Genomic DNA, 22,161 nt, shown 5'->3' with positions numbered 1-22,161 from the left:
TTACAAAAAATCTAATTTATAGAATTGTCCATGTGGTCTATATTAAAGGGCACTTCCTTTAATATAACAGGCTTTTAAAATCCAATATTTGTGCACAATTTCTAATTAAAATGTCAAAGGGACGCAAAAGGTACTCAACTCCGTCCTAAACTCCATCCTAAATGAGTTTAATAACTAAGCTTTTAAATATGCAGTTAAATTTTTTTTAAATGTATTAAAGTAAGATACAAAACTTTTAATTAATTTGAAAAGGATGAATTTTGCACCTGATAGAACCAAAGTAAAAAAAAAAGCATAAAAGCATAATTTTATTTGCCTAACCAAAAAACAGTTAGACAAGAGCATGTTTGTTAATGTTCTACACATCTTCATGACAGCTGTCAACCAAACTAGTGTGAAACCAGGAAAGTAATAGTAATTGCTTTATTTTACATAATTGTCACCTAAAAATATATAAAATATGTAACCATCAACAAAGGCTTATCTCCCAATTTCATTATATGATGAAAATGATCTCCTTTAACTATTAAATAAATACACCATAGCATATTGGACGGCGGTCCAAATAAATACGTGTCAAGTGCTGACTCTGAGGTCTCAGTGTGAGAGGCATCTATCATAGGTTCCTAGATCCTATCTGCACTAGATGATGATGCCAACACTCTGACATTTCTCAGGGACGACTCCTCTCCAGTCATGGGGTCCCTTGGAGGGGTTGAGTCCCTGTCTCTACCTCACTCTCTAAATCTGCTCGTCGCTCCCTCTCCCTTAGACACTAATGCCCAGTTATGATGACGGATTGATGTTAGACGGCGAGAGGAAGTGTGGAGATCTCAATTAGGCACTCCGCGACGAGCGCCATCCCAAGACATTGGCTTTTAGTGGTGGGAGGGAGGGAGGGAGGGAGGGGGAGAAAGAAAGAAAGAAAGAAAGAGAAAGAAAGAAAGAAAGAAAGAAAGAAAGAAAGAAAGAAAGAAAGAAAGAAAGAAAGAAAGAAAGAAAGAAAGAAAGAAAGAAAGAAAGGGGTGGAGCTCGGTGGGGTGGGCAGGCCCAGAAGACACTGCCATAGATCTATCACGAAGACCAGGAAGAGAGGAGTAAATTAATTAACACGTTTTCAGCTCAAGGCGTTGAAACGCGTCGGGTCTGATGTATGAAGCGTTGGAATAAACACTAAGTCTGCCCAGATGCATTTTCCGTCTGGCACAGGATAACACATCATGTTCTGAAGCGTCAAAAGCATCACAAACAGATGGGAATAGAAACCCACCTCCCCCTTGCTCTTCTCTGCAATGTTTTTATGGAATTATGTGTATGAGCATACATCTCTCCCTGGGAGTCCTTTTTGAATGGGTATTCAGTACCCCACCTCATAGTCTCTGCATAACTGCAGCTGACTCCATACTTCTCTCCTCTCGAGAGGGAAGCGTGCAATCATCTTGATAGCCTCACATGTTTAATTTATCCCCGCATTCACGATTATTGCTACACAATCGGTACGGTTTGGAAATGATCCAATTTATCAAACACAGACACAAGTGGGCGAGCAGCCGGGGGTGGGGAGGAGCTGTTTATCATATCAAAAGAGGCTGGTATTTTTGGAAGGCTTCGTAATTAGAGAACCAACAGCAACAAGAAAGGAGCATGTAGTCATTATATCAAACAGAAGCAATAACTTAATGGATACATACATCCATGTTAATTGACACATCAAACAGCATATGTAAATTACGTCTAAAAAATTAGTTCGGTTGAGTAAATCGTGATTTTGCTCCGATGCATCAACATGATAGATCAGTGGTCACCAACCTTTTCTGTGCTGAGACCACTTTCTGTGTCAAATGCAGGCCGAGATCTACCGCTCAGAATGAAAAGAAAAACATGACTTAAAATACGTAAGACTATGCAAAATGTACCTGTGAAATTGTGAAAATGATGATAATGCCCTTTTAGTGTAAGAACTGTTTGAAAAGACCGTCTGAAATTTCAGCCTGATTTGGTGGGTGGAGTTTTAGCCTGCCTGGTGACATCACCAGGCGGTAAGTTAGTTAATAGACCAATAAGAAAGACAGTTCCAAACCTCTCTACCAATAACAGCTAGTTCTTAGTTTTCCCCTCCCTACTCAGACCACTCCCAGACAGTCCTAGCAAAATTCTTGCTTGAGAAATTGCACTTTGCTAAGAAGCTTTTTTTTTTTTTTTTTTTTTTGTAAACAATCCAAGTAAAGTACTTAATTATTACACAAAAATTAGTTGATGTTGAGATAAAAATGGCTGCATTGGACCTTTAAAAACAGTTCTGTAGCATTGAGGTTTGTGCAGTAGGCTATAGGCTCATACATGATCACAATACATTACTCATGCGTATTGGTAATTCTTGAATTGACCTGCTAATGATGTTCTTCTCAGACCATTTAAAAATTATATTTCAAAACTCAAGGTATATGATCACACTAGTAATATATCATTTGTTGTATTACTTGTGAGAGAGAAAGAGCGTGTGAGTGAGAGAGCGCAGCAGAGAGGCTGCCTCTCACCGTCCCTCAGTTCTTCCTCCCTCCGCTGACTGACCAAAAAGGGGTCACCATAATCCAGCTGATGGCGAAACTCGAGACCAGAGAACGTGAACTAGGCCTACTATTCGATATTAGAAAGACACAAGCCGCTAATAAAAATGCAAGTCTATCGATACACTTTGTAGCGTGAGTGGATAGGGAGCGGACATTTTATGTCTTATAAAAGTGTTGAATAAAGTGTTGACAGTGCTGAATAAAATCTTAAACATGAACTCACTCATAAAAACAGCAGCTCTTTGCTGTATTCGCTGACAGTCTCTCTAGTCATGGTTTTTAAAGTTTTGAAATCTCACTCAGTACAGTTGACTATCAACTTCGCTGTGGGCTCGTGGAAGATGCGGAGTGCAGACAAAGTGATCTGAGCTATCTAGTTGGTCTATAGGTGCACTTGATTTGATCTCCGGGCCCCACCGGGTAGGCGGCGTTTGTACCTTTAGACGCACGAAATGGTTCAAAATGGGAACACTTTGACTACCTGGCGCACAGGGCAGCTGAATCAAGTACACCTACCACAAACAGCGCGAAACGAATATAAAAATCGGAACGCAAGGCTTTATCGTTGGGCTTTTTACAGGAATGTTTGGCGATCAACTAGGAAAGCCTTGGAGATCGACCATTCGATCGCTATCGACCCGTTGGTGACCACTGTGATAGATAGTGTTGGAGTTGAAGATACTGCATTCATAGAAAGATTGCCTGTTGAAACTATATTAGTGAAGTTATTCAACTGGATAACTGATATTTAAAGGTTCTCTTTCAGGAAATTATAATGTCGGCCTTTTTGTTCCCTGTACGGTCAAAGGAGTAGAAAACCCAGCAGGAACCTGATGTAGGTTATAGTTCTAGGCATTAATAAATGTGGTAAGACAATAGCACAGATATATCGCCTCTGTATCATTCCCATCATGCCCTTGCTGGCCAATTAGCATACAACACATAACACATACTGTAACTGTTAGCCCATTCCCAACATGTCATCATTAGCACAGTGCTTGATACACTTAGTACAGGATGCATAACAGAGCTGTACTCAATCCTCAACGTTAGCTATCATAATTAGTCATACATCATCCAACTCCTGCCATTTCCTTAAGTCCTATACCTCTCCATTCAGAATTGGTTGCGGTTCGTTTTCAGACGTATAATTGAGACTTTCCTTGACACTGTTTGTCAAAGACGAGAGTCATATGTCGTTAGAGAAGTGGTTTATCTCCATCGCTTTCTTTCTTTCCCTCTCTCTCTCTCTCTCTTCCTCGCTCTGACAGATTCAGAGCACTGCGAGAGAACAGTGTAGGCTACTGCGTCGGCAGAACTAATTGGCGTGCATTTCCGCCTCAGATGAAAGATGTTTTCCGAAGATATTTACGCACTCTGGCATTGGTACACTGCACAGTTGAATCGGGCATGTCACAGAGCACATGTTAGGATCTCGATATATGCTCTGAATCTGAAGAGAGAAAACTCTTAGGTGTTGCGGTGTTGCGAACATAACATATAAACAGGAGCTTATTGCAGATATGTTCGCAACTGGATACCGTAACTCAAAATATTTCAATATTTCACTAAATGAAGCAATTTTCCCCCCAAAAGACAGTCCGTTTTTCCTCACTAACGGCTGTGAAGAATCCAACCCACATCCAAACTACAGTACCTCCTGCTCCTTCATATAAATCGTTGTATTGTCTAGCGACAGTTAATCACATTGCTCAAAGTCAAAGGTTTATTCAGAACTAATCTGGGAGCAGATTAGTCACACAGACCAAGGCATCAGTCACTGCCACATAGTCCAGGGGTGACATTTGGACAAATAGAATCGGAGTCTCTGTGCTCACAAACCTCCGCTTATGTTCAAAGGCAGTAAAGCAGAAAGAGCCGGTATAGTGCGAAGGGACTACAATGAGCTCTGTAATGGGGACTACCATCCACGAAGATGTTTAATTTGAGGTTGTTTCTGCCAGGGAATTGTCTATGCGGGAAAGTTGAATGCAAATAATTTCAATGGACAAAATGCATGTGAGATCTAGAACATTTACACAACGTAATACAGTAACCCTGAAATGTTACCAACCAAAAGCTTTCGTAGCATATTCAAATCAAATTCGGGTAAAGCAGAAAAACCTGGTATACTTCGGTATTAACATGTCTTAATCTGTCAAGAGTGGTGATTTGATAATGTTCAGGTCCGTTATTGAAGTGTTATGTCTTTGCTTTGAATCTGTCTATGCTTAAACATACTGTACTGTTGCACACTCAGCTGATCATGTCTTGAATGTGAGCACACCAATGCTAACAATGCTAAATGGCCGTTTATCCCATTGAGAAAAAACCCATTATTGACCTACCTCACTGCTGCCGTCTTGATAACCATGGTCATGTCAGTCTGTTTCAAGCTTTGCTACGTCTGTAGCGCAACTGTTTAACAACTCACTCTAATGAGCGTGTGAATGTTTATTGCTGTCATTGCCTCGGCTGCATCTGCCTGACTGACATGTCTCTCTCTCTTTTTCTTTCTCCCTCTATTTCCTATCTCTCTCTCCCTCTGTCTCTATCTGGCTGCTCCAGGGGCTATGGCTAACCATCTTATAACTAACGCTCTCCTCCGTCCCCATGGCACTAACAATCCTTATAACACATTACTCGGGGAATCGGCCGTCTATAACAACCCGTCAGTGGGCATGTACAACACGCAAGGTGTGCTAGCCTTCTTTTCATTCCATCATGAATGTCGCTAGACCTTACTTGTTTGCTACCCAAAAAATGCTTTATCCCGAAAAGACCTGCACCTTTTCATTTTCTTTTTTTCGCTGGAGGCTTATGGTGGGAGGGGGTGTATGGTGGCTTCCCATTTGGGAATCATTTTGTCACACTCCAAACCTATTCATGTGCCTGCATGCATAATTCACTGTGGGGAAATGGTGCGACAAACACTAAACAATTGGGAAGGGACATTGGTGCGCCAATTGGGAGCTGAATACACCACCAGTCACTTGTTAAGGTTTTGCTGCACTGTTGTCCTGTGTGTCTACAGTCTTATGTCTGTTGTTTTCTAAGTGTTGATGGTAGTTGGTTAAATGAACATCTTTCTGTTAGTCCTCCCAATCTATGATTCTAATATGAACAATACAAAGCTGAGCTACTGATGGACTAGCATAAACAACATAACTGTTATGCCTCTGGGCCCCTTTCCAATAAGACTACATGATGTTATAAAATGTTGGCAATGTTTATGACTGTATATATAATCCGACTGAACATTCCCAATGATGTAAATGGCCAGTATTGCATTGGACTTATGTGCCTTAAAATCTGCAAAGAAGTCTGTTTGCACAACCAACAAAAAACAACATCAATGCACTACGACAAAACAAGACATTCTTCTACCAAAGCTGCCCATTATATTAAAAGTTCATGTGTCAGGCAAAATGTGTCACATCTGAAAATGGGACTCAACTTTATTTAATCAGATCAATAACTCCAGCAGCCAATACCGTATCAATGAGTTTAACCGATCCAAAATAGTACTCAATAGTAATACATAATACTCACATAGTACTCACTGGATCAATATGACAATATCAATAAAGTGATGCATGTGAACCAATCCATTATCTAAAATCTTGCTAATATCTTACACATTCTACTAGTCTGTCATGACTTGTTGCATGTCAGTTGAATATAATGTTTTTTTTCCCAAATGTTACCACAGGAAATGCATGTAGGTTGTGTAGGTGTGATTTTAACACCTGAGCTGTAAAGTTAAAGGGGAAGTGTAGGATTTTACAACTTGTTGTCAGGTGGTTGCTCATGGTTTGGTTTTATCTGAACAGACACTACAAACTTCAGCAAACTTCTATGCAAAATAAATCTATGCATGATAGAGGCATGTGCTCAAGTGTTTGTTGGCAATGGAGATCACTAACATGTTATAACAAGATTAATACATCATATATGTAAACTCATCCCCCCCTTGAATATACTGTGATCCTAGTTTCTTAGAAAGGTTTACCAAGTATGCATGGTGACATGACGCACGGGATGTAATTTCTGGAAGCATCATCAACCCTGTGTGCACATCTCTTCTACCTGCCACTGTTATGCTTACTTGTGTTTTTTCTTTGTCTTTTCTTTTCCTCATGCTGTCCCTAAAAGTGCCCTACAGAGAGACAAGTATGGGAGTCAAACTAAACATTGCTTACCAAATGTAATTGACCTTAGCTTTACTTTCTTTTCACTCTATGCTGACGAAGGAGTATGAGAATACAGTCATCTTATTTGGAAGTAGAAATCCAATTTCAAAAACACAGGTCTTCCTTTGACAAATAGAAATGTGAGAGTCAATCTAAATTAATGTGTGAATACTATTGTTCACTGAACAATGTTCAATGCACTGTTCAAAATGTCAGACGTTCCTCCGAAATGATTAACCTCTTCTGGAGAATATCCGTCAAATATATTCAGATAGGAGATGCTTTGAAAGAACTTCATATGTTCTGCAAAATAACCAGCCCAAGGTGCATCCATTTGATATCATAAGATGTCATTGTCACTTATAGTTGACATAATTGTAATCCATAATGTAAGATTAAATTGGCCAAAGTAGCCGACATGCTCATGGTCCCAAGATATCGGATTCATCTGAGAAGTCGGCCAATCTTGGTACTTGGTAACCACCAGCATAGTTTTATGTTGTACATTCATATTTGAACTGCAAAAAAAAGTAGGGGAAGAGGCTTAACTTTAGACACATTTTAACTAGCCTGATGACCTTGTGTGAGGCTGAATGTTGACATCTCCGTGGACATTTTACAATTGGGAATCCATACTTTCTCTGCATGAGAGAACAGAAAGTCCTTTCCTAACGTATAACTGTCAAGTTTACCCTCATCGTCATACCCTCTATGGCAGCATTTCCCGAACTCGGTCCTGGGGACCCGAAGGGGTGCACGTTATGTTTTTTGCCCTATCACTACACAGCTGATTCAAATAATCAAAGCTTGGTGATGAGTTGATTATTTGAATCAGCTGTGTAGTGCTAGGACAAAAGCTAAAATGTGCACCCATTTGGGTCCCCAGGACCGAGTTTGGGAAACCCTGCTCTTTGGACTATATTTAACTTTATATGTTATTCTATGGCCAACTCAATTTAAAGATTAAGCTTTCTTAAAGGTAGACACAGCAGTATGACATCATCATGCTTACAGACATCAACAACATAATTTAAATCTGCCAAGACTGCTACGATTGGCTCTTCCCAATTTGCCCCATCCCCAATCCCCATTGCCCACATTGTGGCAGATTTAAATGCTGTTTTTATTGATGGCTGTAGACAGCAAGTTCCCCCACAGTATATAATTATGGCATATTGCTGAGTGAACCTTTAAATAGGGGCCAATATGACTGGGGTCCAGAGATGTAGGTTGTGTATCTCGCTCTTAAAATGAAATGCATGGCTGTGGTTTGTTGTCGTTGAGTGTATGTGCATAAAGCTTTACATGTTGTCGATTGTCACACATTTATAAGTGTTCTCATCTTTGGACAAAGTTATTCACAACTACAACACAAGCCAAACATAGAATTATGAAAGAAATGTAATTGCATTACAAGTACGATGTGAATATATCATTTTACTCTGAATTTGTGTTTTGTGTGTGTAAAAAGGTAAGTATATCTACAATTGACTATGTTAAAGCATTTAGACAATCTTGCCATTTGTAGACATACCATATATACACAACACAAAATTCTAGTGAAAAGGTTAAACTAAATATCACAATCTGTGAGCCACTCTAAAGGTTGCACCTCACATTAAAAGAAAGCAGAGTTATTGGCGGGCCTAATGTGTGCGTGAACACGTCCAAGCGGATGACATTTAGCCATTCTAATGAGCGACAGCTATTTCCATCCCTCTCATATGAGCTTCTCTCCTCTATTCCTCTTTGTTCTCCAGAGGGAATCCTGAACAATGCCCGGGATACAAGTGTCATGGATACTCTACCACTGAATGGTAACCATGGCTACAGCATCGCCAGCGCCGAGTACATGAGCGACTGCGTCCAGATCATCGACCGGGGCTACAACCATAAGGAGACTACGCTGGAGAAGAAGATCCTGAAAGAGCTGACATCCAACTACATCCCCTCCTACCTGAACAACCACGACCGCTCGGCCGAGCAAAACCGCAACCTCATGAACAAGCTGGTGAACAACATGAGCAACGGAGGCAAGGATGTTGGCCTTGGGGGGATGGGGATGAACGTGACGTTGGACTTGGATGATCATTCTTCCTTCCCTCCGCACCTCCATGATGAAGGTCTGGGCCTGGAGTTGATTCGGGAAGAGTCCAACGCCCCCCTTCTGCCCCAGAGACCCCCTTTGCTGCCGCCCGTGGACAACCTCCACCACAACCACCTCCACAACCAGGGCCCGCCGCACCAGCCTCCGCTCCCCCACCACCACCACCCAGCCTTCTCCTCGGCCACCACCACCTCGTCCTCGTCCCGCCGGCGGATCCCGCAGGAGAACAGCGAGAGCTTCTTCCCCTTGCTCACCAACGAGCATACCCTGGATGTGGAGCCCACTTCCCCCAGCCGCCACCCCCACCACCTGCACCATAACAGGGACTCCCTCTACACCAGCATGCCCGTGCTGGCAGGCCTACCGGATACCATAGACACCGGCACCACCACCACTACCGCCCCCCTCGCCGATAAAGATGCCGGAGAGGGCCACCTGGCAGCGGGCAAGAGCCCCGAGGCCAGCCAGGACGATGTCTACTACAAGAGCATGCCTAACCTGGGCTCACGTAACCAGCTGCACTCCTACTACCAACTAGGGAGGGGCAGCAGCGACGGGTTCATCGTGCCCCCCAACAAGGAGGATCTGTCCCCTGAAGAGGCCCCCCAGGAGCCCTCGCACCTCGTCACCAGCCTATAGGCCTACAACCCAACCCCCCTGACTCATCCGCCCTGATCCCTTCTCGCCGTGGTCCCCCTCCGCCCCCTACGCGTTCTCCCTTGTGCTGATCAATCGTCGGCAGTGGTAGCCTTTTTTTTTTTACTCTGTGTCCCGAAGACTATAATCGAAACTGATGCCAGTCCCAGTACTGACCGCAGACAGAAATTGAAACTGTTATGTTTTGTGGATAATATAACTAGTCTGGGTTGGATGTTGGAGAAATCAATTGATGTGCATTTCACTTTTTGTTGTTGTTGAGATGCCCGAACCCTGTGTGGATTTATGTTTTCCCCTTCGTGTGAGGGGAGATGAGCACTCGGAACAGCGGGATCTCGGGCTCTGAAATGCATTTTGACAGTCCAAAGGAACTACGAACAGCCACAAAAAAACATTCTGCTACTAGTTGATGTGTAGAGTTCAAATCAGAACAAATCGAGACTATTTTATTATACTTCTGTATCCATAATGGCTTTTTAAGGGGTTTTCTTCCTCTCTAGTGATATTGCAGCACATTTATTGCTGAAGTGTTCCTGCAAATTCGACTAAACTGATTTTGAACAATATCATGAAGGACCTCTTTAAATCATATGTGCTTTACAGCATATATTTTTGTTTCCTTGTTTTTTTTCTTTTGCTGTAACAATAACAATTGAGAGAGAAAAAAAACAAATAACAGAGATTTATGAGATATTACTATGTAAATGTACAGATACTAGCATTGCACATAATAGTATGATTTTTGTTCCACCCAAACCTTTGTCTCTGTAAATGTAGTTGGTTAGGAGCATTTCCTTTCTGTTGTGCTGGTCTTGACACCAGTATGAGCATTTTTTTTCCTTTTCCTTTTTTTCAAGAAACAACAAACAAAGCAACAAAACGAAATAACACCCAAAAAAAATCACAAAACAAAACACTTACCATACATAATTTTTTTTCTCTCTAGCGATGTAACAACCAATGTTTTCCAACCCATTTTTGTTTCACAGTTTGATTATTTCTTCACTGTGTAGATAGAAAGAGAATGATGGTTCACACACCATAGAAGGAACACAATCACAAGTGTCTGAAAAGTTAGCCAAGAGTTGGCCTACATCAGTTATAAGAGACTGGTGCTTCTCAGAGAGAAATAACAAATGTAATATCAATAGGCAAACAGAAAAAGAGGGCGTATTTTACTTTTTGAAGAGAGAACGTTTCTAGTGAGAAAAACAACTGGAAATGTACTTTTTTTCTTCCTCAAGGGAAAAATATATTTATTTATTTGTTCAAACTACAAAATAAAGTGAAAAATGAAGGTAAAGAATTTAGCAACACAGATACGTTTTTATTGTGAGTAAGGTTATGGCTTTTTATTTATTCATTTTTGTATTGGTTTCCAAGTGGAATGACCTCATAACTAATATTTGTTGTAACAGTGAAACTTGTTTGCCAACAAATAAATTACTGATTAAGATTTACCACATAGTTATCACAAAGGTTTTGTGTTTTTCTGTGGGTTTTACATTGCTATTACTCCAAAAGGCAAAGCAAGGCCTTGCATATAAAGAAGGTGTTGTATGAGCTCTGCTTAAATAATATCTCAATAGATTCAGCTATTTCATGAACACAATAAATGGCAATGTGTCACTGCTGGTATAATATTTACTCTGAATATGGAGGATAACAACAAGTGGGTGAACAAAAGAGTGCACATCAATCAATTTACCCTGACATGAGCTATGAAGAAAGGTGGGTAAGCAATCATTCATTTTTATATTAATATTAGCCTTGATTATTACTTGAAAATCTGTCATGACCCTGTTTTTTTCAAATTATTGACTTTCTCAACTGAGACTGCTGCAGTTACAGTGGCCATGTAAAAAAATAAACACCACAGCATAGATTGATGTCTTACCTTGTCCATAGACTTCTTATCGGGTAAGGAAACCACATTTGGGTGAACTGTCTCGTGAACATTTTGCCTTTTCCAGATCTTTTAACTCAGCTATGTGATGGTGGTAATGACCCAATCTGACATGACATGTGTCATATAATGTTATACAAGCTGTAGCTACATGTACTGTATGTCAAGATAGTGAAGTGCCATTGGATCGGACAATGAATGTCATGCCAGTGTTGTACTGTACATAAAATATGGTCCATGCTGTGTAGACTGTTGCATATTACATAATTAATATGAAGCAGTAACATTTCCCCCAATCAAATATACCGTTTCTGAAACTCAGCACTTCTCTCCTAATTACTTTGCTTTATTGGTTTTTGCATGTTATGCATTCAAAGCAGTAGGAGAAAAAAAAAGAAAATGTCCGCCTCCAATCCCGTATTCATGGAGTTGCAGATGTGATTGATGGCCGAGTGAAAAATTACAAGGGGATGTGAGGCTCTTCTCATAACCGCTCACGGCCCGCAGCCACTAAAGGGACGCTTCCTTCCTCCCCATGGATATACATGAGGCTGGATCCCCTCTTAGATCTCTCTCCGGTAGCAGTGAAGAGCTATGGCCCTCGTGTCAGTTTGACTGGCGTTTACAAAGTGGGTGAGTTAATGAAACGTGTTGAAAAAGTGACTCTGGCCTCCATACACTTTATTAATGAGTCATTACACTGGCTCATAAGTGGGCCCCGGGCCCTCGCAGCCTCTGCCATGCCGTTTCCGTGTACATGCTGACACGGCACAAAACGGCCCCGTCATGAATAAACATAGGTCTGGAATTGACACAACTACTCAACCGCTGAGCACAACTACTCAACCGCTGAGCCATGTGTGTGCGCTTGTGTGTTGATGGCTATGATCTAATGCTGATGCATGTTAGCTCGTGTGGAGGATGGTTTCATTAACTTTTTTGGGTCGTCAGATCAATCACATTCACTGGAAATGTGAGAAAATGTCAATTTAGCGTTAGTTCTGTGAGGGGGAAGGCTCTACATATGTTGAGACTGCAGTGTGTGGCATCTCACTAAGGGCCTTAAATAATTGAATCAGTATCCATACTGTAGGTTCCAGGGGTGAAAGGGCATTCAAATGAATAGTTGGGTCGTTACATGGAATGAGTTTTAACATTCTGTCATGAAGAGCACATGTTTTCCCATCTCAAGAGGTTAAATAAAATGACTATAGTAAGTGCCTATTAAGTGCCAAATAAAGTAACAGGGTTGACCGTAACAGTGTTGACAATTTCATCTTAAATCAGCCACAAATCCCTTTGTGACGGGGAATGGAAGCTTGGTGTGTACAACAGGAGGGGGGCAATTCGCAAGCTTCAGAAAACATTTAAATTGTTAAAACATTTATAGCCTCTATCTATGGATAACAGGGTTGATGTGTTATGCTCGACCCACTCAGTTTTCCACCTCAAAACACCAGAAAATGGCCAAAAAGAGTAGAACCTGCTTTTACACTATGATCTGACTATTAGATGTTCATTTGTTTCTTTTTTTTTTACAACTTAAAATCGAGTAGTCTCACCATATTAAAACGAGAGTTCAGTTCACATAACTGGGTTGACCTTAAAATGAGGGACAGGTTTTTTTTTCTCCCTAAAATGAATTACTAATCACATGAAATAAATAATAATCTTCAGAAATTACTTTGTCAAAGCAAGAAAATAATTAGGGTTTACAATGATGGTAAAACTTGGGGTTAAGTGGGTTTAAATCTTCCTAGAAGTTAGAGGGTGCACAGAGGGACATGTCAAAATGCTGAGTCTTTATTCATATTAAAAATCTGATGTATTGAATTTCCCATGTGGTCTATATTAAAGGGCACTTCATTTAATATAATAGGATTTTAAAATTAAATATTGGTGCACAATTTCTAATTAAAATATACAAGAAACTGAACAACCCAGTTCAGTTTCTACATTCACTTGTTGTTTTAAATGGTTTCCTAGACTAAAAACAACTGGATACAGGCAACACAACTATTCTTGATGAAGCTTTTTTGTCCCCCACTGGTACAGGGCATACATACACAATTATTCATTTCAAACTTTCAAATCCCCCTAGAAAATCCTTTCAGACAACACATCCCCCAGACAGTCCGTGTAACCATAGATATCCTTGGTCCTGACAGGGAAGGACATATTCTATCCCCTCGTCCCTCCTTCCTCTCCACCTCCATCGCCTGTCCATGCCACCCGTCCTGTCGGCTATGAGAAAATAAACTCTCTCCTTTAAAATTAAGAACAAGAACTTAAAATCCTTACATATCAAAACAAACAAGATTTGACTTTCTCATTTTGTAATGTCATATTGCATGTTTGGTTGTGAATGTTCACAAAGCATTCCGTGACAAAATGAACAACAAGGTTGTCTGTAAAAATTTTTTAAAAAAGAAGATGCTATCAACACTTGGTCTGACAGCTAAATTACATATCTGTCAGTAATTGAGACACATGCTATAGGGAATGGGACCACTCTTTGTTATTGTGCATGTTATTGCAATTTGCGGCTTGAAAGGATGTTCGCTGTCCTTTGTTGGTTTGAGGGAACATATACAGCAAATCAAGAAAAAGGCACTTAATATATGGCTAGTATGATATAAAGTTATTTATAGTGAATGGTGAGAAACAGCGTGAAGGCGTTGGGAAAGCACTTAAGGAGAAGGCCTATAACTGGCGTGCTGTGGGCTGAATTTGGCCCGCGGATGATTTTATTTAAGTTTTCTGAGCAAAATTGTATTTCCTTTTTTTTTTTTACATAAAAGACAGTAAAAGCACTAGCAAATCAGTTCGAGGTGATTTTAATTTAGGAAATCTGTTCCAAAGTATTCCCATGCATAATAGAGAGATACAGTGGGGAAAAAAAGTATTTAGTCAGCCACCAATTGTGCAAGTTCTCCCACTTAAAAAGATGAGAGAGGCCTGTAATTTTCATCATAGGTACACGTCAACTATGATAGACAAATTGAGAAAAAAAATTCCAGAAAATCACATTGTAGGATTTTTTATGAATTTATTTGCAAATTATGGTGGAAAATAAGTATTTGGTCACCTACAAACAAGCAAGATTTCTGGCTCTCACAGACCTGTAACTTCTTCTTTAAGAGGCTCCTCTGTCCTCCACTCATTACCTGTATTAATGGCACCTGTTTGAACTTGTTATCAGTATAAAAGACACCTGTCCACAACCTCAAACAGTCACACTCCAAACTCCACTATGGCCAAGACCAAAGAGCTGTCAAAGGACACCAGAAACAAAATTGTAGACCTGCACCAGGCTGGGAAGACTGAATCTGCAATAGGTAAGCAGCTTGGTTTGAAGAAATCAACTGTGGGAGCAATTATTAGGAAATGGAAGACATACAAGACCACTGATAATCTCCCTTGATCTGGGGCTCCACGCAAGATCTCACCCCGTGGGGTCAAAATGATCACAAGAACGGTGAGCAAAAATCCCAGAACCACACGGGGGGACCTAGTGAATGACCTGCAGAGAGCTGGGACCAAAGTAACAAAGCCTACCATCAGTAACACACTACGCCGCCAGGGACTCAAATCCTGCAGTGCCAGACGTGTCCCCCTGCTTAAGCCAGTACATGTCCAGGCCAGTCTGAAGTTTGCTAGAGTGCATTTGGATGATCCAGAAGAGGATTGGGAGAATGTCATATGGTCAGATGAAACCAAAATAGAACTTTTTGGAAAAAACTCAACTCATCGTGTTTGGAGGACAAAGAATGCTGAGTTGGATCCAAAGAACACCATACCTACTGTGAAGCATGGGGGTGGAAACATCATGCTTTGGGGCTGTTTTCTGCAAAGGGACCAGGACGACTGATCCGTGTAAAGGAAAGAATGAATGGGGCCATGTATTGTGAGATTTTGAGTGAAAACCTCCTTCAATCAGCAAGGGCATTGAAGATGAAACGTGTCTGGGTCTTTCAGCATGACAATGATCCCAAACACACCGCCCGGGCAACGAAGGAGTGGCTTCGTAAGAAGCATTTCAAGGTCCTGGAGTGGCCTAGCCAGTCTCCAGATCTCAACCCCATAGAAAATCTTTGGAGGGAGTTGAAAGTCCGTGTTGCCCAGCGACAGCCCCAAAACATCACTGCTCTAGAGAAGATCTGCATGGAGGAAAGGGCCAAAATAACAGCAACAGTGTGTGAAAACCTTGTGAAGACTTACAGAAAACGTTTGACCTGTGTCATTGCCAACAAAGGGTATATAACAAAGTATTGAGAAACTTTTGTTATTGACCAAATACTTATTTTTCACCATAATTTGCAAATAAATTCATAAAAAATCCTACAATGTGATTTTCTGGAATTTTTTCCTCATTTTGTCTGTCATAGTTGACGTGTACCTATGATGAAAATTACAGGCCTCTCTCATCTTTTTAAGTGGGAGAACTTGCACAATTGGAGGCTGACTAAATACTTTTTTCCCCCACTGTATATGTGATCATATACAAATGTAAGCAAGGTTTGAAAATTATTGCTTTAGTCAAATATTATATCTGTTTGTGCTTCTTGCGGTCAATTTGCAGTCTACAAATTATTTGTAATTATGTTCCGGCCCCCTGACCATCCATTCAAGAAAAAATTGGCCTGCGGCTGAATCTAGTTGATGATCCCTGGCCTATAGGGCTGGGCACTTCAACGTGGATGAGTTGATAAGGTGAAGTGTTCAACTTGCAGTGATGGCGGGCTGTTCAGTTGAAGAGTTTGTTTCGGAAAACTGCTGTGTGTGTGTTCGGGAACACTTGTATGTCGTGTATGAGTACCAGTGAAGGAGTAGGTCAGATATGACATATACAGTGGGGAGAACAAGTATTTGATACACTGCTGATTTTGCAGGTTTTCCTACTTACAAAGCATGTAGAGGTCTGTAATTTTTATCATAGGTACACTTCAACTGTGAGAGACGGAATCTAAAACAAAAATCCAGAAAATCACATTGTATGATTTTTAAGTAATTAATTTGCATTTTATTGCATGACATAAGTATTTGATATATCAGAAAAGCAGAACTTAATATTTGGTACAGAAAGCTTTGTTTGCAATTACAGAGATCATATGTTTCCTGTAGGTCTTGACCAGGTTTGCACACACTGCAGCAGGGATTTTGGCCCACTCCTCCATACAGACCTTCTCCAGATCCTTCAGGTTTCGGGGCTGTCGCTGGGCAATACGGACTTTCAGCTCCCTCCAAAGATTTTCTATTGGGTTCAGGTCTGGAGACTGGCTAGGCCACTCCAGGACCTTGAGATGCTTCTTACGGAGCCACTCCTTAGTTGCCCTGGCTGTGTGTTTCGGGTCGTTGTCATGCCGGAAGACCCAGCCACGACCCATCTTCAATGCTCTTACTGAGGGAAGGAGGTTGTTGGCCAAGATCTCGCGATACATGGCCCCATCCATCCTCCCCTCAATACGGTGCATTCATCCTGTCCCCTTTGCAGAAAAGCATCCCCAAAGAATGATGTTTCCACCTCCATGCTTCACGGTTGGGATGGTGTTCTTGGGGTTGTACTCATCCTTCTTCTTCCTCCAAACACGGCGAGTGGAGTTTAGACCAAAAAGCTCTATTTTTGTCTCATCAGACCACATGACCTTCTCCCATTTCTCCTCTGGATCTTCCAGATGGTCATTGGCAAACTTCAGATGGGCCTGGACATGCGCTGGCTTGAGCAGGGGGACCTTGTGTGCGCTGCAGGATTTTAATCCATGACGGCGTAGTGTGTTACTAATGGTTTTCTTTGAGACTGTGGTCCCAGCTCTCTTCAGGTCATTGACCAGGTCCTGCCGTGTAGTTCTGAGATGATCCCTCACCTTCCTCATGATCATTGATGCCCCATGAGGTGAGATATTGCATGGAGCCCCAGACCGAGGGTGATTGACCGTCATCTTGAACTTCTTCCATTTTCTAATAATTGCGCCAACAGTTGTTGCCTTCTCACCAAGCTGCTTGCCTATTGGCCTGTACCCATCCCAGCCTTGTGCACGTCTACAATTTTATCCCTGATGTCCTTACACAGCTCTCTGGTCTTGGCCATTGTGGAGAGGTTGGAGTCTGTTTGATTGAGTGTGTGGACAGGTGTCTTTTATACAGGTAACAAGTTCAAACAGGTGCAGTTAATACAGGTAATGAGTGGAGAACAGGAGGGCTTCTTAAAGAAAAACTAACAGGTCTGTGAGAGCCGGAATTCTTACTGGTTGGTAGGTGATCAAATACTTATGTCATGCAATAAAATGCAAATTAATTACTTAAAAATCATACAATGTGATTTTCCGGATTTTTGTTTTAGATTCCGTCTCTCACAGTTGAAGTGTACCTGTGATAAAAATTACAGACCTCTACATGCTTTGTAAGTAGTAAAACCTGCAAAATCGGCAGTGTATCAAATACTTGTTCTCCCCACTGTATATCAAATGGCACATTTTCATATCTGGTCCTCCCTGTGAATTCAATGGGGCGAATGCCCTGCAGAATTCCAAATGAAAGGTGAATCAATGTCATCTCTTGGTTTTGTGTATTGGTATAGTCCTTGCAAATAAAATAAACTGCCTCCCTACCCTTTTCTGTTGAGATAACATTGGTTAAAGGGGATTTTGTCAATGTTTGCTACCCTGTGGTCCATCTTGTAAAAGGAGACATGACCAAGGCTACAGTTTATCTTGGAGAACTTTTAAAAAGTTGGGGTAAACAACTGCAGGTAAACAACGTTGTGAGGGTGATTTAGAAGAACACATTTCTAAATCCACAACGAAACATCACTTCACTTGGCTACACCTGGTGTGTTCTACTAGTTCTACTAGGTCTAGTGCTGCTCTGACTGAAAATACATTTCTGTTTTAGAGGCCGATGGCTTACATGGAAATGCCTTCAATTCAATGCAATAAGTCATGAATTATGTTACACTAAACTGTTTTGAATTATGAAAGTCATTCAAACACCTACTATGCAGTTTTACATCAATCATCCAGAATATAGCTTGTTGATTTCATTCGCAAGTCTCATCCTGTAGCTTTAACTGTACACTAAGGCACCTCTATCACCTATCTCACTCATAAATATGCCTTAGGATGCCATTGCATCGCCCCTGTTTATGACTGTTGAGGGTGGCGAACACAGCCCTGTGCAACCCTTAAGTGTTTGCCCGTATCGAAGCACTAAGTCATACAGGAGTTGGCTTGCTCCCGATGCCACGGGCAAACAGGTCATCTGATGTTCCCATGAAACCCACAGCCAGTTCATTTGGAAGATCATTCTTACTGTGTACAGGCCACAATAGATGCAAGCCAGCAGACCATCTAGCCAGCAACCCGGTAATGACTGTTCAGGGACCTGCAGAATGTACTGTAGTTTACAGCACGGGGTGAACTGCATATAACAGGATCCCACTTGTGCAATGACAAACATGCTGCCCTGTATACAAAATCAGTCCAGACATTGATGCAATGTGCTATTTGGTAGTATCTTGGTTGTAAATGTGTGTATTAGCTCTTCTGGTAGAAAGTGACTGGTTAACCTCCAGAGAAAATGTTGCATGTATTAATCATCAAAGATTTTAACGGTGGTGATTGTTGTGTTCATTGCAGACGTCACATCTGTTGGCAATATCAATACCTTTATGGTTACAATAAGCAGTGTTTCCCAACGCCAGTCCTCCACTACCCCCAACAGCACACATTGTTGTTGTAGCCCCGGACAAACTCACCTGATTCAACCCATTAAGGACTTGATGATTAGTTGACAAGTTGAATCAGGTGTGCTTGTACATTTACATTTACATTTTAGTCATTTAGCAGACGCTCTTATCCAGAGCGACTTACATGAGCAATTAGGGTTAAGTGCCTTGCTTAAGGGCACATCGACAGATTTTGCACCGAGTCAGCTCAGGGATTAGAACCAGTGACCTTTCGGTTACTGGCACAACGCTCTTACCCACTAAGCCACCTGCCGCCCTTGTCCGGGGCTTCAACAAAAATGTGTATGATTGGAGGTACTGGAGGACTGGAATAGAGTGTATATTGATGAGCAACACTTTACAATAAGGGAACCTTACCCATTTGTTATTTTGTCTAGTCCAGTTAAATGAAAAGAAGAATAGAGGGATATGGCCAGACATTTTTAGCTGGAAGCCTAATGGTATTCACCCGGTGTCTGGCCTTATGTCAAGGTAATAGGAAAAAATCTTACCCAAAACACCTGAGCTTTGACAAGTGGATGGATTCTCGACATTATGTCACTGGCCCATTTTTTGGGGGGTTCCACCTCTGTTTCAAGTGCCAATCAACACTGATAATCTTTGAATTAAAGATGATGAGATAACTAGCCTTTATTGGGGCTGGGGCTGTGCAATTGTATTTTAATTAAATATATGAACACACAGCCCTGCCCTAGATGCTGAAGTCTAAACAAAGATAGCATCATCTAATCAAAAGATGGCCCTGAGTGTTTCAAGGGCAGAATTATTTTCTATTAAGGCCTTTCCCCCCCCGAGGGATTTAGACAATTTTCTTCAGCATATTGTAGATTGAATCGGTAGATAGTGTCACAGTGGGCTAGGTGCAATGGGTCCAGACACCCCGCCAGCATTCTAAAACCTTGAAACCTGGAGCAGCGTTCTCTCGTCTGTGTCCTTTAAGTCTTCCTAATGTCCAGCCTGCAGACATTGGCCACATTTTCTTGATGATCTGCCAGATATTTGGAAAAGGTTGTGTTCTTTCTGTGTTCTTTTAGAAAGAACAAACAATAACCTATGCAATGGAAGTGGACCCAGTTTAATAAGAACATAGTAAAAAAGACAACATTTAAAGGATCAATTAATCTGCTGACCTTGCTTGATTATGATCACTGTTCATGTAAATTAAAGTAAAGGTTAGGTTTAGGATTAGCTGACTGAGTTAACCACACGTTGTAAGTATGGTAACCTCACTTTCAGTTATTTGAAAAGGGAATAATCTCCCAAATATCACTATTTCTAAAACAAGCCATTGAAAGTTGGTTGCAATTTCAATTGAATCCTCCAGAAACGACAGAACAAATAATGCAACAAATATTGTGGTTAAACTCAAATATACTAATTGATAAAAAACCATACGTTTTTGATAAAAAAAATAAAAAAAAGGTATAATCTTCGTAAATTATATCATAGGTAGGACTGGTGGAGTTATGTCGCACATGCAGCTAACAAAAACATATGGAAATGTCTGCTCTACCCAAAATTACAACCAAATAATTGCAGCATTACCGCAGAAATGGAAGAGGAACGTGGAAGGGGGAAAAAGTAAGGAACTTGTCTGTCGGCCCTGCATTAAAGAACATAATTGGTTAAAGAAAATTGTGATAAATAAAAAAGTATACCAGTTTCATTTAAGGACCAAAGGATTGACAGCCGTCCCATATAGATTGCAAAATAGTTGGGAATATATTTTTGACGTACCGATTCCATGGCATAGTGTTTATGAACTGATACGCAAAACGATGCCGGATTCAAAACTTAGAATTATTATACAAACTTCTTGCTACCAATAGAATGTTATTTATATGGGGGATACAATCTTCCCAGCACTGAAGATTTTGCTGTGAAGAGACAGAATCATTAGATCATTTGTTTTGGTACTGTCCATTTGTACCTTGTTTTTGGACACAGGTCCAGGAATGGCTAAAAGATTGCAATATTTACCTGGAGCTAACCCTGCAGATAGCACTACTGGGTGATCTGAAAAGTCATAGTCAATCAATCAATAATATAATAATACTTTTAGCAAAAATCCTTATTTTTGTAAAACATCACAGTACAGTTGAAAAATATATGGCAAATAGAAATCCAATATGGATGGTGTTAAGAGATAGATGGGAGGTGTTGAATTGAGTTGAAGGATGGGACTAATAACAACTAATGACAACTAATAACAACAAGATAACTACTGTAAAGCATACTGTGTCCATAATAAGTACATAGGTTATAGGTTGAGAGCTTTTGTAAAAGAGCACAGTTAGAAAGATATGGCATATAGAAGCAAACTGGATGGACATCATGAAAATGATCGGAGAGGTTGAGGGTAGAGGAAGTTCAGGAGTAAAAACAAACTAAATAGAATTATTGTAAAATTGACTGTGTCCATAAAATGTATATAGTATGTATAAGCTGGAAGTAGAGGCCTAAGCATTGTTGTTCACTAGTTTACTCCAATTAGGGAAGGGGTGGTGGGGTTGGAAAGTAAGGGAAATATATTTTAAAAAAGGATATGTATATGTATGTATATGTATTTATATGTATGTATGTGTATATGTATGTGTATGTATTTCAAATCAAAATCAAATCAAATTTGATTGGCCACATGCACCGAATACAACAGGTGCAAACATTACAGTGAAATGCTTACTTACAGCCCTTAACCAACAGTGCATTTATTTTTTATAAAAAAGTAGAATAAAACAACAAAAAAAAATTGAGAAAAATAGAGCAGAAGTAAAATAAAATAACAGTAGGGAGGCTATATATACAGGGGGGTACCGGTGCAGAGTCAATGTGCGGGGGCACCGGCTAGTTGAGGTAGTTGAAGTAATATGTACATGTGGGTAGAGTTAAAGTGACTATGCATAAATATTTAACAGAGTAGCAGCAGCGTAAAAAGATGGGGTGGGGGGGCAAAATAAAAATGATGGTAACCAGCATTTTAATAA

The 22,161-nt window shown here is 40.7% G+C and overlaps 1 protein-coding gene across 1 annotated transcript in view; it reads left to right on the top strand.

Annotated features, from left to right (window-relative positions):
* Positions 1-11,754, top strand: part of LOC121572102 (adhesion G protein-coupled receptor L3-like) — a 240,196-nt gene extending 228,442 nt beyond the window's left edge. Inside the window, 3 exon segments of the mRNA XM_045221718.1 lie at positions 5,139-5,267; positions 6,726-6,743; positions 8,524-11,754. Coding sequence (XP_045077653.1) covers positions 5,139-5,267; positions 6,726-6,743; positions 8,524-9,509 — 1,133 coding nt within the window. The 3' untranslated portion in view covers positions 9,510-11,754.
* Positions 11,755-22,161: the final 10,407 nt, after the last annotated feature.

Source organism: Coregonus clupeaformis, chromosome 8, assembly GCF_020615455.1.
Source record: "Coregonus clupeaformis isolate EN_2021a chromosome 8, ASM2061545v1, whole genome shotgun sequence".
NCBI lineage: Eukaryota > Metazoa > Chordata > Actinopteri > Salmoniformes > Salmonidae > Coregonus > Coregonus clupeaformis.
This window is presented reverse-complemented; position numbering and strand designations above follow the sequence as displayed.